The 25,784-nt window shown below is 42.0% G+C and overlaps 1 protein-coding gene across 1 annotated transcript in view; it reads right to left on the reverse strand.

Annotated features, from left to right (window-relative positions):
- The window catches only part of egfem1 (EGF-like and EMI domain containing 1), a gene marked incomplete at its 5' end in the record, with an annotated part of 122,523 nt that overhangs the window by 78,849 nt on the left and 17,890 nt on the right, over positions 1-25,784 (reverse strand). Inside the window, one exon of the mRNA XM_080731783.1 lies at positions 3,014-3,136. Within this exon, the coding sequence (XP_080587909.1) occupies positions 3,014-3,136 (123 nt within the window). The remainder of the gene's footprint in view (positions 1-3,013; positions 3,137-25,784) is intronic.

Below are 25,784 nucleotides of genomic sequence, written 5' to 3' on the forward strand. Positions count from 1 at the left end.
GCAATAGTACTTTAATATGTTTATGTTTTGAGAAAAACAAACACACACACACACACACACACACGCACACGCACACGCACACGCACACACACACACACACACACACACACACACACACACACACACACACACACACACACACCAAAAGAGACAACAGAGTGGCTGGAAGTCATTTTCATGTTTTTTGCCCATGCGCCACTTGTGTGCATGAGTGTGTGCGGCGTGCACGTTGGCAAAGAATTGGGGGTGCTGGTTCTCGTGGATTTGTGGGAACAGCCCCTCCAAAATGACCTCAATACTATTTTAATTACCATGCCTCCAATAACAGGGATTGCAGGCAAGGGGGGAGTGGGGTCGGGAGGGTGGGCTAGTATAGGACTCACCAATATAAGAAGCCCTTTCATAGTCCCAGGAATAGATTAATATGATCAGGCTAGAGGAACGGAGAATCCACAATTCATTTAGACAGCTGACTGACTAAAATAAGGCATCTCTAAACAACCCCCCGTGGACGTTCACATATTCATGAAGTAACTCTGTCATCGGTCTCATCTTTGATGTGGGGGGAATTTAATACATACAAGATCGTAGATGGTAGGGAATGTTTGATGAGGTTAATATACTCAAAAGCAGGCTTTGCCTGAGAGGATTTCAATGGGGAACACAATGGCTGCCTTTCAATACTTGGTGCATTTGGGTCTGTGGTACTATGGGTGGGGGTGGTGTTTTGGAATTATGGGTGGGGGTGGTGTTTTGGCGTCTGAGGCCATGTGGTGTGAATGGTATCGTATGACACCGCCTGACCCTAAACTGAACTGCTGAACAAGCATTTAGACCTGGACAAATTAATGCTTGTAGGTATTTTTTAACCATTTAAAATAGCAATCATGTCTGGGGCGCTTGATCAATCTCATCTTCCATGGGCAAACATCATTAATTATCATGTAAAATAAATAATGCTCCACATTCATTTGAAACCATTTGATTATGTTTTTGTCTGCAAGTGGTGAAAGGTACCTCAGTGGAACCCCCCCTCCCAGATGTCGAGGGAAGTGGTCTCACAATCCCCCTTTCAAGGGTGGAATACGAGTATCATTCTGAGGGTCTAAGACACACAAAACCTTCTTAGAATATGAACTGTTTCTGGACAAGGAAATTCCACTGCTCTATTTGGATTTTCTCAGGTTCACAACCGTGTCATTGTTAATGTTTCCACGAAGAAAGACCACACGTGTAATTCACATAGACAACTATTAAAAGGAACGTCACAGTGTTCTGGTAGTCGGCTCTCAAGGCCAGGGGTGTCGTACCAAATTCTGGGCCCTGGGTACAAGGATTCACTGCGGGCCCCCCATGAATGTTCTTCATAGGGGGAAAGGGTTTAACCCATTTAGACTGGGAACGCATTATGTTGTGCTTTAACTATTGAAAAATAGCAGATCTACAAGCTCACAGTGCGGCACCGAGTGCTGCGCTGCGAGCTTGTAGATCTGCTATTTTTGAAAAATCGTGAACATTTTGCAAGTCTTTGATTATTTCAAATCCTTCTAAGGTGTTTTTTGTTTCTATGTCAGTGGTGCTCAAACATTTTCATGTGAAGGACCCTCAAAATTATATGTATTTGGCCACGGACCCCCGTCTCAAAATATTTAGTTCCAGGGACCCCCCAGAAGCAAAATTTGATCTAGATCTACAAGCTCGCAGTGTGGCACTCGGTGCCACGCTGTGAGCTTGTATATCTGCTATTTTTCAATAGTTAAAGCATAAAATAATTAAGGCCCCTCCACCTTGGGCCCTAGTAACTCAGTCCCACTTTTCCTTCCCTTGTGACGCCCCTGTTCACAACCGTGTCATAGTTAATGTTTCTATAAGGAAAGACCACACATGTAATCCACATAGACAACTATTAAAAGGAATTAACAGTGTTCTGGAAGTTTCTCTCTCAAGGCCCTCCACTAAAAGTGAACCACATCCTGTATCAGGGATCCAGGGTCAAGGACACCTGTTCACACCTGTAACTCTGCAGGACAAATGGCACCACAGCTCGCCCCACAAGGTCAGCATAGTTATAACTTATGTCCGAGCCGATGAGACCAAGCGACCTCTGATGAACTCCCTGGCCTGGTCAGGAGATGCTGTCTGAGAGATTATTAGAACGTTTCCTTTTGTCTGTGTGGTCTACTCAGATCTTTTACAGCCTAGGCTAGGGATTTGAGATTCGGGGAGGCTAGACAGAGTAGCTAGAGAGGCTGTGATTCAGAGCAAACCTGAGATAATTAAAGCAAGGAATCTACCTAAAAATATAGGTTGCTACCGTTTGAAGTCCTAAAACCCCGAAGTGAGATCACAATCAGTTTGTTTGACAAAATTATTTATTTTATTTTATTATTATCATAGGGTTATTGATTTATGCAGATAATAAGGCTTGGGTTGTTCTACAGCATAGATTACACTCATTGATATTCCCCCTCTAAATTCTGAAGCCTTTGCTTTGTCTTCTACTTATTAAAACCCAATGCAGTAATTGATTCCATTGTAAGTCTGCTGTGGGAACCCATGACGATGATAACATCACGGTTTGTTATCCTTGTAGCACTCTGTTGCAAAATGAAACATGACATTAGAATACTGCATGTTCATTAATGCATCTTCATTTAGGGTTTTAGTGCATGATGTTTGGTGTCTTATTTGTAAAGGATTAAGGGAATGTACTTGGAGGTTCAACTCCTTAAATTCAAACATTCAAGGTAGTTCAAGTAACTTCTCCCATTCAGTACTTCACACAGGAAGCTCTAGCTGGGCAGGAAAGCCTCTAGGTATGCCAGGTTATTTACAATGTACTTAAAAATACAACCTTTCTTCGTTTTTAATGTACTGTTTTTAAGTAGCAGACGTATGCATGTGCAAGCAAAGGCACATTTATAGATTTTTTACTGCACAATAGCAGTAAAAGTATATATATATATATTTCTTTTTATGTATTTTTATTTTCACTTCCAGAGCTTCATCTTACCCTGACAAGCTTTTCCGTCCGGCCCCAGTCTGGTGCCCTCAGGACATTTGCAGTAGTAGCTGCCGATGGTGTTGCAACAGTAGCCCTCACAGCCGCCGTCATTCTCCTCACATTCATTGACATCTGAAAGGAGAGGCCAGTGTTATTAACGTTCAGCAAAACGCTCACACCAAATCAAATATGAGGGCTGGTTGCCTCTCTCTGTCTCTGTCTCTGTCTCTGTCTGTCTGTCTGTCTGTCTCTCTCTCTCTCTCTCTCTCTCTCTCTCTCTCTCTCTCTCTCTCTCTCTCTCTCTCTCTCTCTCTCAAACTTTTTACTGGAGTAATTTTCACATCCCACATTGTAGATCCTTGCTGTCTCACAATGCTTTTCTCTGACTGATGAGGCACTTTAATGTCAGTGAACTCCTGGAGGGTAAAACCAAGCTGTCGTAAGTTTGAGACTGTCGTCAGTCTTTCAATGTACCAGTGGAGCCAAGCTAAGGTTAAAGGGAAATGTGTGGCAATTGCCTGTACAGTAAGCTCAGGATGATGTTAAGCAACCCAATCCAAGACACTCTGAATAGTTTACATCCAGAATAGTCAAAACTAAACCCCATCACTCAATTAAACAGATGCTTGTACTTAAAGTCATTAGTCTACTCTATTGCATTCATTAATCTGCATCTAAATCTAAACAGGGATGTCAATAAAAAACTCCTATGCTGCTGAACCACTCCACAGAACCTTCCTTCCCTGTTTCTTTCTTTTTAGTTCCACACTCCTACACTAAAATGGTTTCCAGCTTGCTTCCTTGTTTACTAGTGCTCCAGCAACAGGCCTCCAGGCTCTCCTCGTCTTGTTACTATATAATGATTCCTATCAACGTTGTTTGAGAATGAGCAAGTGCCTCACCACCAAAGAATGTCTTTAAATGAGATATGTTTGTATTCTATACATTGAACGACACAAACACTACTAATATGATCAAGCTGTGTATGAGGAAGATGCAATAGTTCTCGAATGTTTGCAGTGCACATTGTTGTTAGTAGTTTTCTAGGTTTATTCTCGTTTAATAATGTTAGAAAATTGCAATTGCAGCATATTGTGTGGTTAAAATAGGGCTAGGCTGAAGTATAATTTATACTTTGTAACGGCCAAGAATGGTGAAATGTAGATCTCAAACTTCATGCGGCCAGCCTGTGACATTAGTCGATATAATATCAGTGACTCCAAATATGGGCAAGGTGTCAGCCCAATCCAAGCACCCAAAACAGCGTGGCACAGAAAAGTCATGAAAATGTGTGCAAATCTTTGAATATATGTATTTTGTAAGCAAACATTTGTAACTCAGATCAGATTTAGCTTCTGGGGGGTCCCTGGAACTAAGTATTTTGAGATGGGGGTCCGCGTGGCCAAATATATAAGCTCTCATGGCTTAAACCCACTTACCCTAAGAAGAACATTCATGGGGGGCCCGCAGTGAATCATTGTACCCAGGGCCCAGAATTTGGAGCGACACCCCTGGGTGCCACCCAGCTCTTAGGAGTACACGCTGTGACAAATATCACCCTCCCCGCCTGGCTTCTCTCCACTGAACACGGTCCAATTGTATTCGACAATATCCAGATGCACCGCGGGCCTGGAGATTCAAACCCCTACGCTCCGCAGTGGTGGGGAGGTACTTTACCACTGCGCCACCCGAGTGCCCCAATATACACTTTTAAGTTTATATATCCAAAAAATAAATAAAACACATGTGAAAAATGCATGGAGGTAATTCTTTGCCCTGCTGGGAGCATGTGACAAAGTGAGTGAGACATTGATCATCTTGGAAAACATTCCCACATTTGGCACACTGATCGGTTCCAGCAGTTTACAAGATTGGCTCCAGAGTAGACACACACACACACACACAGATACACACACAGATCGACCCTCTTATAGACTGCTGAGCTCCTACAGGGCCACGCTGTAAAAAGACAGTACAATTAGTTATGTTTGAATGCTCATACAGTTTACATGACTGTGGCTAGCAGCAGCAGTCATGTGGAATGGGTTACCTGCAAGCCTTAAGTCCATTATCCCCATTGTTAACATCAAGTCCTCCATAAAGAGCTGGATGAACAACGGCTGGAATTAATTAGAACCTTAATTAGTTAAGTACTTGGATTTTTGTCGAATATGCTGAAATTGTATTTATCGGTTGTATGTGCTATTCCACCTCCCACCCCCAAACATGTGGCACTCAGTTAAGTTTACACTTCCAAAATCGTGTGGACATGGATCACACACATTTGGTTTTAAGATCACAAAACAAAAAGGATAAATATTGTGCCTTTTCAGTATGGCAAGATAGTGGAGCTTTCCAGTATCCACTCTGGGATGTCGCATTCTTGCAGGGTCACAGAGAGGAGTCTCTGTCTGTTGAAAGATTTAAGGTGACTCTTCGGCTGTGCATATTATGTTTCTTTGTGATTTGACGGGAATCTCAAATACAGAACAAAAATTCGTAGCTAAACCTCTGACCCTCTGAGGAGTGACAACATGGCTAGGGTTGCTTGTAATATTGCAACACAACAGTAGAGAGAAATATGGCGGGAAAGGAGAGGGCAGAAGCAGAGAGAGAGAGAGAGAGAGAGAGAGAGAGAGAGAGAGAGAGAGAGAGAGCAGGAGATAGGATGGGAAGATTAAAACATGCCATGAGCAGTTTGGCTGCTTCTCTGTGCAGATTGAGACCACATGACAAATAATCAAGGTCTACGTACAGCATCAGGATGTAAAACGACAATTACAGTGTGCAGTCTAACCACTGCTGCTGCCTATGGCAAGAAGTATACCTGACTATTACCACACTAGTGATTAAAGTCTTTTTCACTTAGCATCATATTAAAGGTTGTATCATTTTCTATCTCTAATGTTGTGTTCACACTGGCAGATACAAAGCTACCGTACAGGTTACCATTCGTTTTCAATGGAAGCCAGCGACATGAAGATATACGACGCCTGACGCTTGTAGCTGCTACAAAATCTACAAAACTACAACACCAAAGGGTTGTTTAGCCATTTCCCTCACGTTCTCTCTTCGCACAAGCCCTGCTTGTAATGTGGGGAAATAAATTTTTCACTCAGCCAGTTTCATGTTCTTTTTAACTCCAGGATTTATTTCTCTTGCTCGTCGGAAGCACACTTGATGGCATCAACCAGCTTGTTGCTCAACACTTGACGCAATGACGCATCCACAGGTACACTGCGTCGCTTTGTATCTTTTGTAGCTGCTAGTGTAAACGCAGTATCAACCGCTTAAACCCTATATACCGTACTGTACCTCGTTGACTGGAGTCCCCTAGGGGTGTATAGTAGGCCCCCTGTGGACCCTTTTTTGGGGGGCTTATCTACAAGCTCACAACAAGCTTGTAGATCTTGAAGCTGAATGTTGTCCCAATTGTCATGCTAGGGTTCATGTGGTTAAATCGCCTTGTGTTGATGTATTTATCCAAAGGTTAATCCAAAGTTCCATCCAGCTAAATGCAATCTGAAAGTATAAGCTATAGCGGGGCCATTCTCCAAGGTCCTTGTGATAAACGGTTGAAAATCAATTCTGTTTCGGGTTGGAATGTGTGTGTGTGTGTGTGTGTGTGTGTGTGTGTGTGTGTGTGTGTGTGTGTGTGTGTGTGTGTGTGTGTGTGACTGTGTGTGTGTGTGCGTGCGTGTGCGTGCGTGTGTGTGGTGGGGGTAGATCAGTGGCTCAAGGCTATTCTCCTGTTGAAGCATTCAGTGAATTTACATCCAGCTCTCCCCTCTGTTCATGTTCCGCTGTTTCTCCGGCCAAGTGCACGGGGAACATCCATCCTGCAACGCTAACTCACATGGCATTACAAACAGCAGAAAACTCTATGAAATACACTAAGATAAAATGCATGATTCCCCATCCCACTGCTGCAAACACACGCATGCACGTTAAAAAAACTAAAGGATGAGCACACAGTCGCACTCATAAACAGTACACATGCACGCACGCACGCACACACACGTGTGCGCACTGCGCACACACGCACACACATACTGTACTGCTTGCAGCTGATTTAGTAAAGACCGCACCACTGTATGAAGATGGAGATAAGAAACTAGGCCTGAGAAATAAAGAGAAACACTGAGAGATGGCAAGGAATTAACCACTTAAACCCTGCATATACACTTGACCAGGGTCCCTCAGGGCTCTATTTACACCTCTACACCAACTGTCTTTGCAGAAAATAACAGATCTACAAGATCAACACACACATTGTGAGCTTGTAGATCAGCTATTTTTGACGAATGTTCATATGTGCACTAGGGTTCATGTGCATGAAGAAAGCAGTGCAGAAGAAAATAGGATAAGAGTGGTTTTCTTTGTCATGTGGCACAGTAGAAACCACACCAGTTCCCGAGGGTGAGAATGTACCTAGCTGGCCATGTGACATTCATCATCAATATTATTAGCTCATTGGATGACATTGGACTCCTGAGTCCTGACTGAGAACATTGTTACTTTAATTTGTCAACAGAAGAGCCCCTAGGTTGCCTCTTCATTGCAAGCAGAGCCTGAATGTGTCTAGAACTCATTGGAAATCCAGTTACTTGGATTTTTGGAGACTTGCGTAGTGAGTACCCTTTCCTCTTATAACAAAGCTAAGTAAGAAGCCTTGGAAACCAACGGTTCCGATGGTCAGGAGCCCATCTCCTGTTTCCGTAGCATGAGGCAGCTTGATGGCCACGCACAGCCTGAACGCAGGGACCCCCAATCCAACCTTTGAGCCTAAGTGCCAAGCTGGGAGGCATTGGGTACCATTTTGATAGTCTATGATGGTACAGTATGACTCGGAATTGAACCCCATACCTCCCAAACTTAGGGCAGACACTCTAACCACAAGGCCACTGTTAATAATAAAGCCCTCAACGTCATGTCAACTCCAATCTATCAGACCATGTCGTCGATATATCAAACAATGTGAGGAATACTCCTCAACAAGAGGATTTTATATCTGTTGTTTCACCCTATGGAGAGAGATCAATCTTCCCAAAACACTGTTTTTCATCTACATGCCAAATGCCGTTGGTGTATTAGGGTCTTCAGTTCAGCCTGCAGGAACCCACAGGACCTCAGAAACCAAGGATGGGTCGCCGTGTCACCATGTCAGGCCACACCCACGCTTGGTTTCTAAGGGCAAGCAGATTGATCTGGTTGAACTGGGAAGGAGGAAGACATTAAAGGTCAGCCCTTTGGATGTTCTCAGGCAACAACAGGGTGGTCACGGTCACAATTTCAGATATAGTCCTCTTTCTTGCTCTTGTGACAATTTTGTTATTATTATTTTTATTAAATGTTCACAGTAGAATGCTTAGAAAAATGAGGTTATCATATTAACAACACTTACACTCACATCCCTATTTTGGACATGCCATTATAGAAAAAATGCCTCCGATTATTGAAAAGAAATTCTCACAAGATGTCCCATCTCTGGTACAAATAGCCGTGGAGTTTGTATATCTGCTATTTCCAAAGATCCGTAGTATATATATCCGGCTTAAGTGGTTAAGAATCATATATAAGATAGTTTTAAATAATAATAAGGTTAGGGTATTAATTATGATGATGATGATGATGATGATGATGATGATGATGATGATGAAGAAGATGAAGAAGAAACAGAACAAGAAGAAGAACAAGAAGAAGAAGGTGGTAAAGCATGACCACATTTTGTTCCCCAGCTCTTCAGTTATTTATGGGGGACAGTGTGAGAAGCACTGTTCTCTATGCACGGGTGTTTGTGTTTCACTGCCTGTGTTCTGGTCCTCCATGAAGGCCAGCAGGCCACCATGTGGGTTCAGTTCAGCACATTCCACTTCACCAGGGGTGATCCCAAGACCCCCTGCCCCCATGCCCAAACACATGCACATTGCACACACACATAGACTTGTCATTAACTCATAGAGAGGTGACGTGAGACCCTGACCCCTTACACATTTGCCACTTTGATCCCTCTGGTCCTGTGAGCTCTAATGAGGTCCCAACATCAGCTCTAAGTCTCTCGTCATCACTGTCAAAAAGGCTGACCGGTCAGAAGACACCATATGAGAGGTAAAAGATCCATGCAGTCACTGCAATGATGTGCTAGGATGTTCTGGACAACATGCCGATTACCGATTTTTTTTTACCAATATTTTGTTAAAAAAGTGCCAAATCAATCATCATTTGAAAACCTTAGATTTGATTACGCTTACAAAAACATAGCTCGACTACAAGATCATATCTGTGATACGCTAATTCACAACTAAGCTAAAAATGTCATCTGTAATGACATGGCCAATTACATAGGTTGAAAGTGGTTAGAAATCGAGTGGCCCAATATATCGGCCCGACCAATATATCGGCCTGGCCGATATATTGGCCAGGCCGATGGTCAGGCTGATGTATTGGTGATATTCATGAAGTCCCAATGACAATGACATGTTCAATTGCAACCATTAATCTGATCATAAGATTTACTTTCAGCTTCCATACAGTAGTCTTTACAAAAAAGAACAATGCCAATCAAGTTAAGACATTAAACACCAGTAAGACTCCCTAATCGGGAGATAAGCGACCGTAGGTCACTTAGCTCCACAAATAGGGCAAAATTATTTTTTGCCAAAATCTTCCTGATCCATGTTGATGACATGAGTGTAGACATACTGTGTAGTGATTTTCGTGATTTTAGGGCAAAATCTGTAGGAGCAGTGTCCAAAAATGTGTTTTTAAAAATCGGCCTGGAGGTGGCGCTATATGGGAGAGATTCATGTTGATGGGATGAGTGTAGACATACTGTGTACCGATTTGCGTGATTTTAGGGCAGAAATTGTAGGAGCAGTGTCCAAAAATGTGTTTTGCAAGAATCGGCCTAATGGTGGCGCTAGAAGAGGGCCATGTGAGAAATGAGGGGTGGGGTCTCCGTGCCGCCAAGGCGGACGAATAGGTACCGGCCCCGGCTGTCCCGGTCGCTCCTAGCCGGAGTTACGGCATTTTATGTGAGCTGCAGTGTAGGGGGTCCTCCACTGGGGGCGCCACCACTTTTGCATCCGTTCTGGAGCACCAGGAGTCGGTGGTCCCCGGGAATTCCCCGTGAGCAGCCCCGTTGGGGTGGTCATTTGGTCAGTTTAGCACATTTGGTCATTTTTTACATCTGGGGGTCCCCCAGGGACCTGGGGGTCCCTGGAGCTCCGGGGGTCCTTGGAGGTTGTAGTTTGGCAGGCAAGGAGCGTGTGTGCAAAATTTGGCATGGATCGGGGCAACGGTTGCGGAGATATGAGCAGGGCAATAGTGTGACGTGTGACGTGTGACAGACAGACTGACTTACACTTTGTGCAGGGTTTGATAGTAAATGCGACCTATGGTCGCAACAATCATCCCAGTTTAGTACTTTTCTATTACTGACAAGTACTGTAACACAATTTCAACTGTATGTGATTATGGAGTTAACCTTGTTAAAAAATATTTTGTCCACTAAAATGACACGACCTAGCTTTGACTCTTAACTTTAACCTCAGTTGTATAACCTCATACTAATGAAAACTGCACATTTGTGTGATTGATTCTCAGCAGATGTAGTTATTTTAAACTTTGCAACTTAATTGAAAGCCATCAGTCAACTCTTGTCCTAAGCTGACAATCAGCCACTTACGGCCACAATACTGGGGTCAGTGGAATGGCTTTTCCAAAGAGCTGACTCCTTAGTAAGCTGACTCTTGGACCAAATCATTAAGAAAAGATTTAGCTATGGCATTTAACTTCATTTGAGGGACGTGAGGGATTTGCCTATGACGACAGAATGAAATATAAGCTGTCTTACTGCCATAGCCCACATGCATGGCCATGCAGAAATCCATCCCTGTGGTTTGTAAAACAGACAGCTCAAGGGAGGAGAATAGCGTTTATTTGCTGTCTGCAGTGAATTTATAGTGTAGTAATTAGCGCTTTGCGCTGGACCTAGAAATAACCAGAAGCACAAACATGAAGATTAAAATGTCTTTAGCAGGGATGGACACTGACTCCCGTCCAACACCAACACAGTGGTTGAGGTCATCAAAGTAACAAGCTTCTGAGCTGTGAAATGAACCACACCACCGGAAAAAATGACCCTCTTAGGAACTATAGTACCATCCACATGCATCCTATATTCATAAACCCTTACCAGTGGTGTAAAAAGTACTTAACTGTTTTACTTAAGCAAAAGTATCTGCAATGTAGAAATACTCTGTTAGGGGTGCCCACACACCAAAATACCTATGAGTGGAATCCGCCAATGCATTTCAATGAGAATGAAGTGGTTTCATGCCAGTAGAGGATTTCTGGAAAAAAACAAAAAAAAAAAAAATGCATTGGCGGAATGCGGATTCCACTCTCATAGGTATTTTGGTGTGTGGGCACCCTTACAAGTAAAAGTCTGGAATTCAAAATTGAGTAAAAGTACAAAAGGATTGGCATCAAAATGTACTTAAAGTATCAAAAGTAAAAGTACAAAATGTTTGAAAATAGATCTACAAGCAATTTACAAAACAGGGTCAAAGTGGATTAATGTATGTATTATAATATTTCATTTATATCTGCAAAGTAACTTTTCAAATAAATGTAGTGGAGTAAAAGTACAATATTTTGATGTGAGATGTAGTGGAGTAGAAGCAAAAGTAAGTAAAGTACAAATACCTCAAAATTGTACTTAAGTACTGTACTTAAGTAAATGTACTTAGTTACTTTACACCACTGACCGTTACAATAAGAGAATACATAAAGTACATATGAAACCAGTTATATTTTTATAACGTTGGATTTTAGCAGAATGAGGTTTTAACCCATTTAGGCCTAGAATTATTGAATGCTTTAACTATTGAAAAATAGCAGATATACAAGCTCACAGCGCGGCACCGAGTGCCGCGCTGCGAGCTTGTAGATCTGCTATTTTTGAAAAAGTCGTGAAAATGTGTGCAAATCTTTAAATATATGTATTTTCAAAGCGAACGTTTGTAACTGAAATGTTGCTTCTGGGGGTGGTCCCTGGAACTAGATATTTTGAGATGGGGGTCCGTGGCCAAATAAGTATCATTTTGGGGGTCCTTCACGTGATAAGGTTTGAGAACCACTGACATAGTAGTGTCTCAAGAACAGACTAACTGAGCTCCAGTTAAGTGAAAAGGACCTTTTCTTTGACGATGGCTGGCAAGATTGCTGACATAGAGACACAGGTTTTTCAAAAAACCTTAGAAGGATTCAAAAGACACTTATAGAATCGGGTCAAAATTCAAATTTTCACGATTTCTCAAAAATAGCAGATCTACAAGCTCGCAGCGCGGCACTCGGTGCCGCGCTGTGAGCTTGTATATCTGCTATTTTTCAATAGTTAAAGCATAAAATAATGATACACAATATGTGTACCCATTTCTAAATGGGTTAAAAAAAAGAAGCTCATCCAGGTCCAATGAAAAATAATACAGGAAAATAATGTGATATTTTTTCAGAGTGGAAGTGTAGGTCCTGTGGTAGGCCAGGTGGGATGTTGAGAAAACACAGCAGGGAGGATTAGCTGAGGGAAATATGTTGCAGATGCAGCCGTAACAGAGGAGTCATATATCATAACCTCCACCTGGCAGCAGGATTCGGATTCCACCACCATGGGGAATTGTTAGGAAAAGAAAATGACATGTTGATGCTAACAAAAATGGAAACCTTTTATGTCCAAAACTGTTAATTTTAAGGAAAAGGAAAAAGAAAAAGAACCTGTGTGGATCCGATATATTTATTACTCACAAGCTCTTGTTGGTACTTTTCATCGGTTAAATATTTATAAAACTCACAAACACAGATCTAAGTAACCACTTTCAACCAGGCGTCCCTATTGTGGGCATGCCATTATCAGCTAAAATGTATCGTCTATTTTCGTGACCTTTTTGCGTGACACTGTCATACGTAAAAGCATAAAATAGGGAATTCATTTATGAAAAACATAACATTAAAAGATTAAATATGGGGACATACTTGATTTATGATAATTAGCAAACAAATCACATCACATGGAAATACTAAAGAATACATATGTTAAACAAAACAACATGAAAGCTAAATAAAACCATTTAAAGTTACATGGTAGGCAAAACAAGCACCATAAAACAAAGTGCTTATGGAGGAAGTGTTTTAAACAATTTCTTGACTGACTTTTTTTTTTTTTTTTTTTTACTAACTCAACCTCTGCCAAAAAAATACCCCTTTGTACCCCTTCTCTGCCATGCCCGTAGAACCCGGAGATTTAATAAGCTTTAATAAGCTTTCGAAGCGGAACTAAAATAGGCCGGAACTAATGCTCCGTGATCGGTTTCTACACGGACACATTATTGAGCGGACCAGTTAACATTGAGGCCGTGAACCGGAAGCGGATGGTCCGTCGTCTATTTTGGCCAAGCCCCCAGAACGGCTTGTAAATATTGAAGCAGCCGCCCTACTGGCCAAAGCTGGAATTTCAGGCGGGGTGAAACATACATGCACAAGCATAAGAGCGCGGCGCTGGGGTTCAATGGACGTCGACGTCGTTCGTGACGTCATTCGTGACGTTTGGCTCCACTGCGTAGTGGAGCCATTCCCCAGAATGCACCTGGATTAGCTACATGCTAGCACGTAGCCGTTGCTTCAAAACGCCACTGAGCACTTGCATTGAAATGATAGTGGGGGCGGGGCTCGTCCGCTCTCTATTTTATATATACTCTATGATTTTGGCCCGTTAGCTTTCTGTCTAAACTCCGCGGCTTACAGACGGAGAACTTATTGATCAATTGTAAAAATTTAAAAGGATTTGAGAAGCTGATGGAATACGCGAACACACGATGCATAGCAGTGTCCGATCACGCACGATGGGAACTGGATGAGTGCCCCAGTTAACAGGTAGGAGAAGCCAGCAGTGAAAGACATAGAAAAATCTTCGGGCTCTACGGCCGTAAACTACGAATGAGCTAATGGGAGACAGTTACAGAGTGTGAGAGCAACCACTGCGAAAGTTCAGTCACCCTTCGTTTTAAGTCTAGTGTTTGGGACAGCCAGAAGGCCTTGGACAGAAGATATCACATTTCTAAGGGGATGCAGTAATTCAGAGATGCAAAGTAGGGCCAGTGTGTGTAGTGTTTTGTAGATGATGATTTCTGCATTAAAGGGACAAGCTGTGAAGAACACCGGTGTAATATGTGACCTATGTCTTGTATTAGTTAAAGAGTCTGGCATTGTGGATGAAATGGAGTCGAGAGAGAGAGGAGCGAACTCAGTTTGTTTTTGTTTTTTTTAAGATCTTGAACAGTTAGTATGGGTTTGATATTAGATTTTTTTGTTATTAAAATAAACAATACTAAAACACTTTCTTAACATCTAAGTTCACTTGATGGTCAAGGAAGACACATGTTTTTGAGGGCTGTTTCCCATTAACTGCTAAGGGACCACATTTCTTTAGAGATGCTCTCAGGACGTATGACAAGGATCTCAGTTTTGTCTGGACTGAGCTGAAGGAAAGACATCCAGACAATCTTGCAATCTTGCAAGCTTACTAAGGTCATTCGGCTTAACCGAAAAGTACAATTGTGTATCATCCACACAACAATGATTGGAAATGTACAGAAAATGGCTCATTAGGACACCAAGGGGAAGCAGATACAGCAAAAAAAGGACTTGGGACCCTGAGACACGCTAGAGCAGGGGTTTTCAACGTGGGTGACGGGGCACCCTGGGGTGCCGTGACGGCAGTCCAGGGGTGCCGTGAGATAATATTTGGAATTTATTTGGACACTTGAAAAATATTTAGTATCATTTTAAACTTGAAGTACAAAGTTATTTTCAGTCAGTTCTAACCAAAATGGCTATTATCTCAACATTTTCCTCACAACATAATCACTAAAATATCATCACTGTCAGGCAGAAACCTCTGTCGCACAAAACTAGTGAAAACAGCCGATCTACAAGCACACAACGCCTCGAGGCATTGTGATCTGCTGTTTTCACTAGTTTAGTACATTTTATAGATGATAAATACAAAGCGAACGGTTTTGGACATACAAGGTTTCCACCCGACAACGACGATATATGCTATAAATATAAGGTGCTGGGAGTGAAAATTATAATGTAGGGGTGCCTCGGATTAAAAAAATATTCATGGGGTGCCCTGAGACAAAAACGTTTGGGAACCCCTGCACTAGAGGTCAAAGGAGCATTTGATTAAACATAACAGATGATGGCCAAAGCAACACTCCTACCTGACAAATATAAGTTAAATCAGTCAAGGGTTACCACCACAGCAGTTAAACTATGGTGACCAGACATCCCCGTTTGACCAGGATTATCCAATGTCTCAAGCTGAGAGTCCTGACAAATATCTGTAAAACACTCAAATATGCAGGTTTTCAACATTCACTACCACCAGTCTTGTTTCATTATAATAAAAAATAAAAATCATCGTTATTTTGAGCGCTGACATAGTCGTTTCTCATGTATCTATTCTGTTGAAAGTTACTGTTATTTGTGCTAAAATATAATTGTCCCCCATCCTGATGAAAACGGTTTAAGTCAAAACATTTAAAAAAATATATCACAAATAGGCCTAGAGAAAGTCAGATCTACAAGTTCACACTGGGTTGTAATGAACCAATGTTCATACATTTGAAACGTCCCGGTTATCTGGGTCGAGCAGCACTGAACACTCCCTAACATCAGCGCTCATCAGGATGTTATTTGAGACCCTGAGAAGAACAGTTACATTACTGTGTCTCTTGACGGAAACCAGACAGGAACTTGTCAAATATGTTATTGTTGTCCAGGACTTGTGGTAGTTGCTTACAGACAACTTTCTCCAAGACCTTTGAAATAAAAGGGAGTTTAAATATGGGACTGTACTGTCTGTGTGAACGTGTCAAGGCTAGGCTTTATTAAAACTAACAGTGTGCTTTAAAGTATATCTGGCACACAGCCTCAGCTGAGAGCCCATTTACAATAGATACAATATATGGACGTACAGTATGTAGCTAAAACATATTTAAAAGTCAGGTTGGAATAATATCAGTCAACCCTAGGTGTTACAGGACAGTGTTATCTTGGACATTATTAATTATTCTTATTAAAGGAGTAGTTGTCGCATTCCTGAAGTTGATGAACAGCGGGAGACTCAATTCCGTCTCCTACTGACCAGCGACAAAAGACTGACTTCCGCTATTCTTATATGAAGAAGAATAAAGGGCTTAAGTGGTTAACAGTGCAAAGCTAAAAGTAATGACAATTTAAGGCATTCTGTCTCATTTCTGAATTTTAATTGTAAGTAAAAAGAACTACATAAACCACTATGATGACAGAAACATTTAATTCTTCCCGTTTGATTTTGATTAAAAACAGCTGCATATCTCTTTGCACACATTGGTGCTAAGACCATCACTGGCCTGGAATCAGTCATACCTCTGCAATCATTAGCTTTTATTCACGATATATTTTAGCGAGTAAAAAAGTTATCTCTATAGACCGTTTTCCTGAGCGCTCCCCTGTAGAGCTTAGGGCTGTCACGATTATGATATTTTACATGACGATTAATTGTCACTCAAATAATTGCGATTAACGATTTAAGTCTTTGTCGTTGACAATTACATTTCTGTTTGGCTTTTAGGCTTTGAAGTTGCACATGGAAAATATGACACCTAAATATACAAAGAAATTACTAACATATTTGACTACTTAAAAAAGAACATTGATAGTGGAAATAGCCGATCTACAAGCTCACAACGCGTCGCGATGCAACACGTTGTGAGCTTGTAGATCTGCTAATTCCACACACACACACACACACACACACACACACACACACACACACACACACACACACTCATTCCCCGAACATCCTATATAAACCAGTCCAGAATCAGATCAAAGGTTTCAGTACAGTATAAGCAGGATCAAAGAAAGTCTGTAGCATTTCCATAATGCATCTCAACACTAAGCTCATCGCCATTTCCTTAACATATAATGGAGCAAAGATGTATTTTTTTTTACTTCGCTATAACGAAAATCTTGTGTGGTCAGAGGATATCGTAAATTTCACTTTGACTTTCATCGAATTTTCAATACCTCTTGCCCATCAGCAAGTTGTCCTACCTGACCATAGCACATGTATTTCTCAATAGAAGAACAGGAAGGCCAGCTTTGTTATATTGTTTTAACATACTCTACCATACAGATCCAATAATGTCCAAATAACTCCACATGGAACACAGCACAGTGTGTGACCAATTTTGTGTCCTCCTTGGCCACAGTTGACAAAGGAAGGAGTATATAAAGCATCCTGTGGTTGGCTTAATATACAGCTTACTCACTCCCCTCATCCTCAATCCCCTGATAGGGTCTACGCCAGTCCTCTTTCTCAATGGTTCACTGCTCTCTCAAAAGGCCTCTAAAACTGCATCTGGGTCATCCATCTTCATTCAATGCAGGACTGACAGGCTGGATGACATGTTACCTCAATGGAGCCATCAGTTCTGCACACCAGTGATTCTCAACCTTTTTAATGTCAAGGACCCCCAGTGTGATATGCATTAGGCCAAGGGCCCTCATGTGATACGATTTTCGCGCGGTGCTCCTGGAAGGAGCTTTGTCTAAAGTGTGTTTGGTCATATTGGCCAAGCTTCGCGACATCCGGCCTACATCTTTGCACAAAGCGCCCAAAGTTTGTTGTACGCCCAGGGTCACATTGGCCACGCCTAATGAAATGAACTAATCAATAGCACTGCTCACTTTTCACTAGGTGTGATTTCTTATCTCTGAGAATCCAATCCACACTGTAAGATCCTCAGTTATTCATTTAACTCATTCTCAACCTGTGGGTCGGGACCCCAAGGGGGGGTCCCCAAATTATTTTGGGGGTTCCCCAGAAGGTTAGTATAATCATGTTAACATTGTTTTCTCACTCAACAGGAAACAGACCAACATACAGTATATGTGTATACATGGTATCTGCATATTTCTAAAGTGACAAATTAAGGACTTTTTAGAACTTTTTGGTACCTCTGGTCAAAAATGGGACAAAATTGTCAAATAGCAGATCTACATGCTCACAACGCCTCGCGTTGCAGATCTGCTATTTTCACAATGGAACAGTTGGAGTCAAACTAATGTAATGCCAACTCCTACAATTCCAAGTGCTTATCGGGGTGGGGGGTCCCCAGTTGAAATATGATTATTTTGGGGGTCGCGGCCTGAAAAGGTTGAGAACCACTGTCATAAGGGACCCATAAGGGTTAGAGACAGCAAGGGATAGAGACCCTCTAGTCTACCCCAAAAAGGTTTAGAGACCCATAATGGTTAGGGGTGTAACGATACATTTTAACAACGATACGATACGCATCACGATACATGATTGACGATAAGATACATGGACAATATTGGTTCATTCATGGCAATACGATACGATTCGATTCAATGATTTAAAATCGATATAGTAACTATTTAGCAAAGAAATTAAATCTGTGTGAAAGGTGTCAATAGCATGTTTTTAAGGAAAAAATCTATTATTATGGATATAAATAAGTAAAGACTGTGATTCTCTAGCAAATACGTGGACATTATATTTCAACACATATGGACAAACGCGCACGTGACATGAACACAGAGTTTACACACATTTATCGATAGACCAAGAGTAGCTATATGGAATGGAAAAGTAATTAAACCCCTCTTTTTCATTTTCCTTCTTAAAATTGCTAAATACAAGGTACAAATACTTAGTTTCCATACAATCAATTATTTGCACTGCAAAACGATATAATATAATATAATAATGGTCCATTTGGTTTCTAACTATCAATCGTTTAGCTTGGGACCCCCTGGAACCCCCTCAAGGACCGTTAGTGGTCCCTGAACCTCACGTTGAGAGCCACTGCTGTGGATGATTCTGCTTTGAGTCAAGTAAGTAAAAAATGTTTAAAGTCGTAGAAGAAATTTTATTTTGTTAACCATAAGATGTAGCGATTTTTTTTTAATTCCCTGCTGGTCAGCCAAAGGAAAATATACCCGCGGCCCCAAAGCCAAGGGAGGTATTAGACTACTAATACTAATACCATAGTAAATACATTTGCATACCCCCTCTACTTGTAGGACTAGGACACTATTATCAATGCAATCATGTTACATTGCTACAGTAAGAACATAGCCTACTGTACACATTGGACCCTGATGAAACACGTTTTCGTAGCCAACTGTATAATGTGTAAATAATATATATCAAAAGGCTTGTCCCCTGGTACAGTAAAATTAATGCTGACAACTGAATTCCATCAGGTACTTCTCAAAGTGAGGTCCGGACCCCCAGGGGTCCTTAAGGGTGTTCCAGGGGGTCCCCAGCTACAGTAAAGTATTGATAGTTAGAAACCAAATGGACCCTTACAGGTCTGTAACTCTGAGGTGGCATTCACACAGGCACGTTTTATTACGATTAAAACGAATCCTATAACGTATTGTTGGAAAATACACAACGGTTGGGCATGTGTGAAGACGCATCTGTATTCTTTTTCGAATCAAAGAAACAAATGCAAATCCACAAAAAAACGGTGGTTTCGATGCGCTACAGCAAACGCTTCACTGTTGGTGTGAATCCATCCGTCTTAAATACAGGCAATGAAACATTGTGGTAGGCTATATAGAGCCATGTGCAGGTTAAATCCAGTTATTTATAAAAGGTTAAATCCCCCTCCAGACCGTCCGCTCTCATTAGATGTCTGACCATTCTGGCCGCCCCCTCTCCTCATTGATTTAATTTCTGATCACCGCTCCCTCGATCGCACATAGTGTATTATTTGTGAGGAGTTGCTCACAGTTAGATAAAAGGAAAGTGCCACTGGAGTCACTTGTATATCATATATAGGCTATAGGACTAATATAATATAGGCCGATGTGTGGGTCTCTCTCGCCCTTGCTCGCGCGCGCGCGCTCTCTGTGCCAAATCATGTCCAAATGGAGACGCTTGTTACGCGGAGCGCAGAGGGAGCCAGCGGAGGGCAAGACGAGGGGCAGAGAGAGAGAGATAGAGATAGAGAGAGAGAGAGAGAGAGAGAGAGAGAGAGAGAGAGAGAGACGTTGACATCCTCCTCTTCGTAGATATTCATATCTTGCTATTAAAAGTATTTGCTGTCTGGTTTATTGCTGGTAGATATTGCGAGTCCCTTCGGCCGCCGCTGGTTTTATTTTTTGATGGCCCGTTTACTACCGTCGACCGCAGATAAATAGGGTAACGCCTGCGCCGCAATTTTGCATTGGTCCTGTGGTTACATTGTGAGTTGAACTTGAAGAATTAATAAACACAGGGAGATGGAGGAGGCATTATTATGCAGCTTGGATACATGACGTGGACTCAGTGATTCCTTGTTTCGGATGACAAAGTGCAGTGTGAGGGCAAACGTATCAATTAAATATGCAAGAATGTGGCAACTTCACCCCTCCCATTCGCAAGACTAAACCGAATTATATTATGAGAATGTGGCCTGAGAGTGTAGAACGGAGCCAAATGGAGGGGTCCATTTGTTTCCATTTGTACACACTCAGGATTATGGGGGTCCGTGGCTCAATAATGCATTCCAAACTGGGGGTCCTTGAAATGAAAACGTTTTGAGAACTACTGCTGTATAATAAGTGAGCGAGCAGACATCTGTGGAATGCTCTGGTGTCCTGTACTGGCAAACATCTGATGCCTGCTTACCTCGTTAGATGTTATTGACATTGCCCCCCCCCACACACACACACACACACTACTCTACAACCAAATCCCACCAAGGACCATCTCTCTTCCTCTCTCGGCGGAACCATCACGTTTGAAGTATGCAAGCACCAAATAAATCAGCAGACCTCTGCTGCTGCTGCTGTGTGTGTGTGTACTGTGTGTGTGTGTGTGTGTGTGTGTGTGTGTGTGTGTGTGTGTGTGTGTGTGTGTGTGTGTGTGTGTGTGTGTGTGTGTGTGTGTGTGTGCGCGCACGCGCGCGTGCGTGTGTGTGCAAGCGTGTGCGTGTGGAAGGGGTGTTGGAGGGGGAACGCTCAGGCATGTGTCACCTATAGTTTTGAGGCTGGTCCTCACAGGTTAATGTAAATATGTAAATCTTTTTCAAGTAGGGGATTTGCCTTGTCCTGTCCAGTCAGGCTCTCTCTCTCTCGTGTGTGTGTGTGTGTGTGTGTGTGTGTGTGTGTGTGTGTGTGTGTGTGTGCGCGCGTGCGTGCGCGCGCGCGTGCGTGCGTGCGTGCGTGCGTGCGTGCGTGCGTGCGTGCGTGCGTGCGTGCGTGCGTGCGTGCGTGTGCGCGTGTGTGCGTGCATACCGTATGTGTGTTGTTCTTTCTCTCAGATGTTGGAGACATTTGCAATTGCAAGTCCAGATCAATAAGTGAATGAGCTCCGGCTCATGACAGGTCCTTGAACACAATGACTGCGGAATACTTAGGATTCAAAACTCAATGGACAAAACTGATACCCAATCCTAAAACGATGTACAGTACAGTATCTCCACCACAAGCTGCAGTTTCAATCTACAGCAAGAATGAATTGTATTTCCTGCTTTATCAAAGTCCAGATGCTCTGACAATTCAATGAACACAGCCTGGAGTTCAACTGCACCTGTGCCACAACCAAAAAAAAAAGTAATTCTGAGAGTAAATCATCATTTGGCATGATTCTTAACAATAAACAGGTATTTTGCTAGTTTGTTTTTCCGCAACCACAACATCCGCTTTGATAAACAGAACCAGGACTACATATGATAAACGGGGCTAAACGGTCTGTCATAATAGGAAACATGCTTCTGATTTTTCCTTCATGTTGCAAAAAGATTACATGAAACCACAATGTAAGCTAAAAATTGATTGTGTTTCATTGTGCTTTGCCGTGACCTCTCCTCTTTCCATCTCTCTATTTCTCAGCATCCTTTGATGCTGTTGCACCTTTCAAAACGTTTTAACCATGTGGATATGGGATCAGCACATGCTTGTGACTTCAGTCATCTGGGACATATCTATTACGTATGTGACTCCAAATCTGAGCACAGTTTCAGCCTGATCTGAGCCCCATTGACTTCCAATCACAGTGCTTGTGAATGGCTGAACTTTGTGAATAGCAGAATCAGAGGTAATTCATGAACAACTGAGGTAGCGTTAACCAGTTACACCCCGCCACTCCGACATGTCTCCTTTCCGACATGTCTCCATTCCGACACTAACCCTATCTCTAACCCTTACCCTAAACTTAACCTCTATGGCAGTGTCACCACTCCGACAATAATAAGTCAATTTCGGAGTGGTTACATGTCGGAATGGAGAGCGACACCCGCATTAACCGATTTGTCAGGGAGAGAAAAAAACAAGCTCCAACAATCATCTCACCGGGAGATAAACAGCAGACAAACGTTTAATTGTTTTCAAGCTGACTGATGGACACCCAACTCCAGCAGGTGACATTGTCAATCAAGGCTCTGGACCTTATCTGATCACGGCTATCGCAAAGAATACCCATGCTCATTAAAGTCCTTATTCAGGAGGATGTTGATATAGAGGGGACTGTAACACACTGCTATTGTTCGCTCAAACACAATCAAATGTCTTTTCTGACTAGACGCAAGATAGAAGCTAGGGGCTGTAAATGTATAGCCTGGCATTAGCCAGTCTGATAACGTGGATTCACTCACACGTTTCTCCACGGTATCAACATGTGAGTGAATCCATGTTATCAGGCTGGCTAGTAAATGTAGACTACACATGTTCTTCTGTCCCTTCAGCTCTCTCTCTCTTTCTCTCTCCAGCTGCCAGCTACACCTTTTCAACTATATTGTTGAAGCACTGGCACTGCCTCACCAAAGCACAGAATGTTTTCCATTTGTCCTAGAATATATACCATAAACACTTAAGCCCTATTCTTTTAGCTACAGTGACGCCACGCCCTAGCATGAGAAAATAGGGGAAGGGAATTGACATAAGAAGGTTGAAGGTGCAAACAAGGATGCTTTTTATGGCTAATGTACTGTATGTTCCATCTAGCAATTCTTGAGCTGCTACAAGGCAATGACCGACTTGGTCACGCCCCTAAATATCTGCATGTATGTGTGTCTCAAAGGATATACTTCATCATATGAAGAATAGCGAAAATAGCACACATCACAATGCAACACCTTGTGATCTTGTTGATCTGCTATTTTTGCTACTTTGCTATAAACTGCAGAATTGCGGAATAGTTTTTGAAAATATCCAAACATTTCTGAAGGTTCCCGCCTGTAAATAATTTCTTGCAAACAAATAGTGACACCAGGATTCTTCATATAAAGACCTTCAAAGAGCATATGCGTTGAATATTCTTTCTATGTCACATCTTTCTCCCCTTTCATTTCTGTTACTGTATTAATAAAACGTTATTGCTTTTCTCCCAGCAACAAAGAAATCACTGTGATGATGAAAACGTGGTGCTGCTCCCCTCTAGTATGCATGCACCCAATTTCACCCCTGGGATATAGCCTACAGTACGTACTGTAGGCCACTCACTCATCACATAAGCCAAAGCACGTGTAAAGATATAGATTGAGAGCTGATTTATGAACTGAAGAAGATACAGACAATACTCCCAGCCCAGTCCTATATAAAATTCCATCGATCACACAGTTTGACTGAGTATCCCTCTGTATTGTTTGAGAACTGAAATAATTCAGCAGCAAAAGCACACACACAAAAAACATGTGAAATAAAAATATAATCAAATCATCATCATCAAAACACACCAACATGTTCCCAACCTCGGGGTTACTCACCAAAATGTATCAAACCAATTAAACTACCTTTACAAATGCCAGACGATACACCTGGCACCATCGATACAGTACTTTCTTGAGAAAGCATATTAAAAACATGCAATGTAGAATTTCATATCGAATTCTTGTCCACCAACCAAAACGAAGTGTACAACAGCTCTAAATGCTTTGGCCCAGTGCATCTAGAAAGGCCTTTCCCATAAGGATCACTAAACCACAGCCAATCCACTGTTAAGTATGCTGACCCCTGAGGAACAGCCTCTGCCTGAGGAATCTGTTTAAAGTGAAGGATAGATAATGTCTTAAACAGACTGAGAAACTGAAAGCTAGCTCTAGATTGATAATCCTGATGTTGTTGACTTGGACATTCTTGAACGGAAGGAACAATTTGGCATCTCAAAGCAATAAAATAACTGCTATGAAATGCAAAATTGATTAAGCGTAATAGAAGTCTAAATATCATTTTTTATATAAAGTTTCCACAGAAAATTGATTAATTGCTATTAAGAAATGTCTTTTGAAATTGACCCTAATAGGAACACTGAATATGTATTATGTACTATAAAATCAAACGCAGGGTTTTCCATCCTTTCTAAGCGACTCACTGGTACACAATCTCACACACAGTTTCACACTTTCACATCAGGCCCCGTGGAACGTCTGTGTGGGAGTGGACACTGAGCTGCTACAATACAACACATGAGGTTGTACCTTGCTCAAGGGCACAATGAGTATCACTGTTGAGGAAAGAATGTTGTCAGGAGCTGACTTCATCCTATATAGACCACATGAGGGATTCGAGCCAGCGACTTTCTGGCCTGAAACTTGCTTGCCATTCCAGGTCGTTTCAATCCGAACCAGTTTCATCAATCTAAAGAGTTATTCTCTGCTGGGAACTCACAGAGGAGCCTGGGGAGCACATGGGCAATCACACAGACCATTACCTAGAACCCCACGCCGCATTAACCTGGTAAACAATGGTACCTTAATGCACATGGAGAGATGAGGGACTGCTTGTTTAGAACGAAGGAACTTCTATACCATGTGGTAGCCATTATGGCTCTAATGAGCGTCTTCCTTCGATAGTAATGCTAAGCACGTAATGGAGGGGGGGGGGGGGGGGGCGGTCATGGTATCTGCCTGACAAGCTATAGCCACCTTCAGGGTTGTGTCTGGCCTCTTGACATATGGTTATTGGTTACTTACAGAGTCCACAGAGTCACTGGCAGCCTTCGGAATGCCAACAGGATGTAGAGGTACTTAGGTCTTCAAAAAGCATCATGCAAACATCTTTATGTATAATACTGTATCAGTATTGTCAAGTTTTTATTATCAAAAAGTGAGTAACTCTCAATTACTAGGTATTTCTCAATTGCTCATCGATAATTAATGAGCCTACCTTGCAACAGAAATATGACAACTTAACATGACTTGTGTGTGTCACTGTTCGCTTCAGATTTCTACTCACATGGGAATCAGGAACATACTGTATGTGACTTTAAATAGCGTGTGGACAGAAAAACACCAGTATGTCATTGCAGTTTTGGCACATTAGATTTGGTTGGAATGGTAATCTGCCTGGGCTTTACAGGTTCCCCAAAGGAAGGTCTAGAACTCACACCACAAAGAACATTCTCACTTCTCGGTAGCAGATCAGACGAGCTAGTCCCGACTCCCCATCTCACAAAAATTATTTGGCACATTGATGGTTATTAAATTGTTGCTTTTTAAAGTTTATACTGAAAGCTTATGTAAGAAGGGTTCTTATTATCTTATATTATTTAATGGTTAAGTTATACAGGTATGTCAGTTATAGCTGGCACTGAGTACTGGAAGTTCTCATTAAAGCTGACAAAGCCTGCAACAGATCTTAAGACAAGAAACATGTTGTTAGTACTGGTTATTGATTGAATTTCTAGCCAAAGGCATTTGATTTGTTTGCGGGTTAT

This window comes from Nannobrachium achirus (assembly GCF_963921795.1).
Source record: "Nannobrachium achirus genome assembly, chromosome: 8".
Taxonomy (NCBI): Eukaryota; Metazoa; Chordata; class Actinopteri; order Myctophiformes; family Myctophidae; genus Nannobrachium; species Nannobrachium achirus.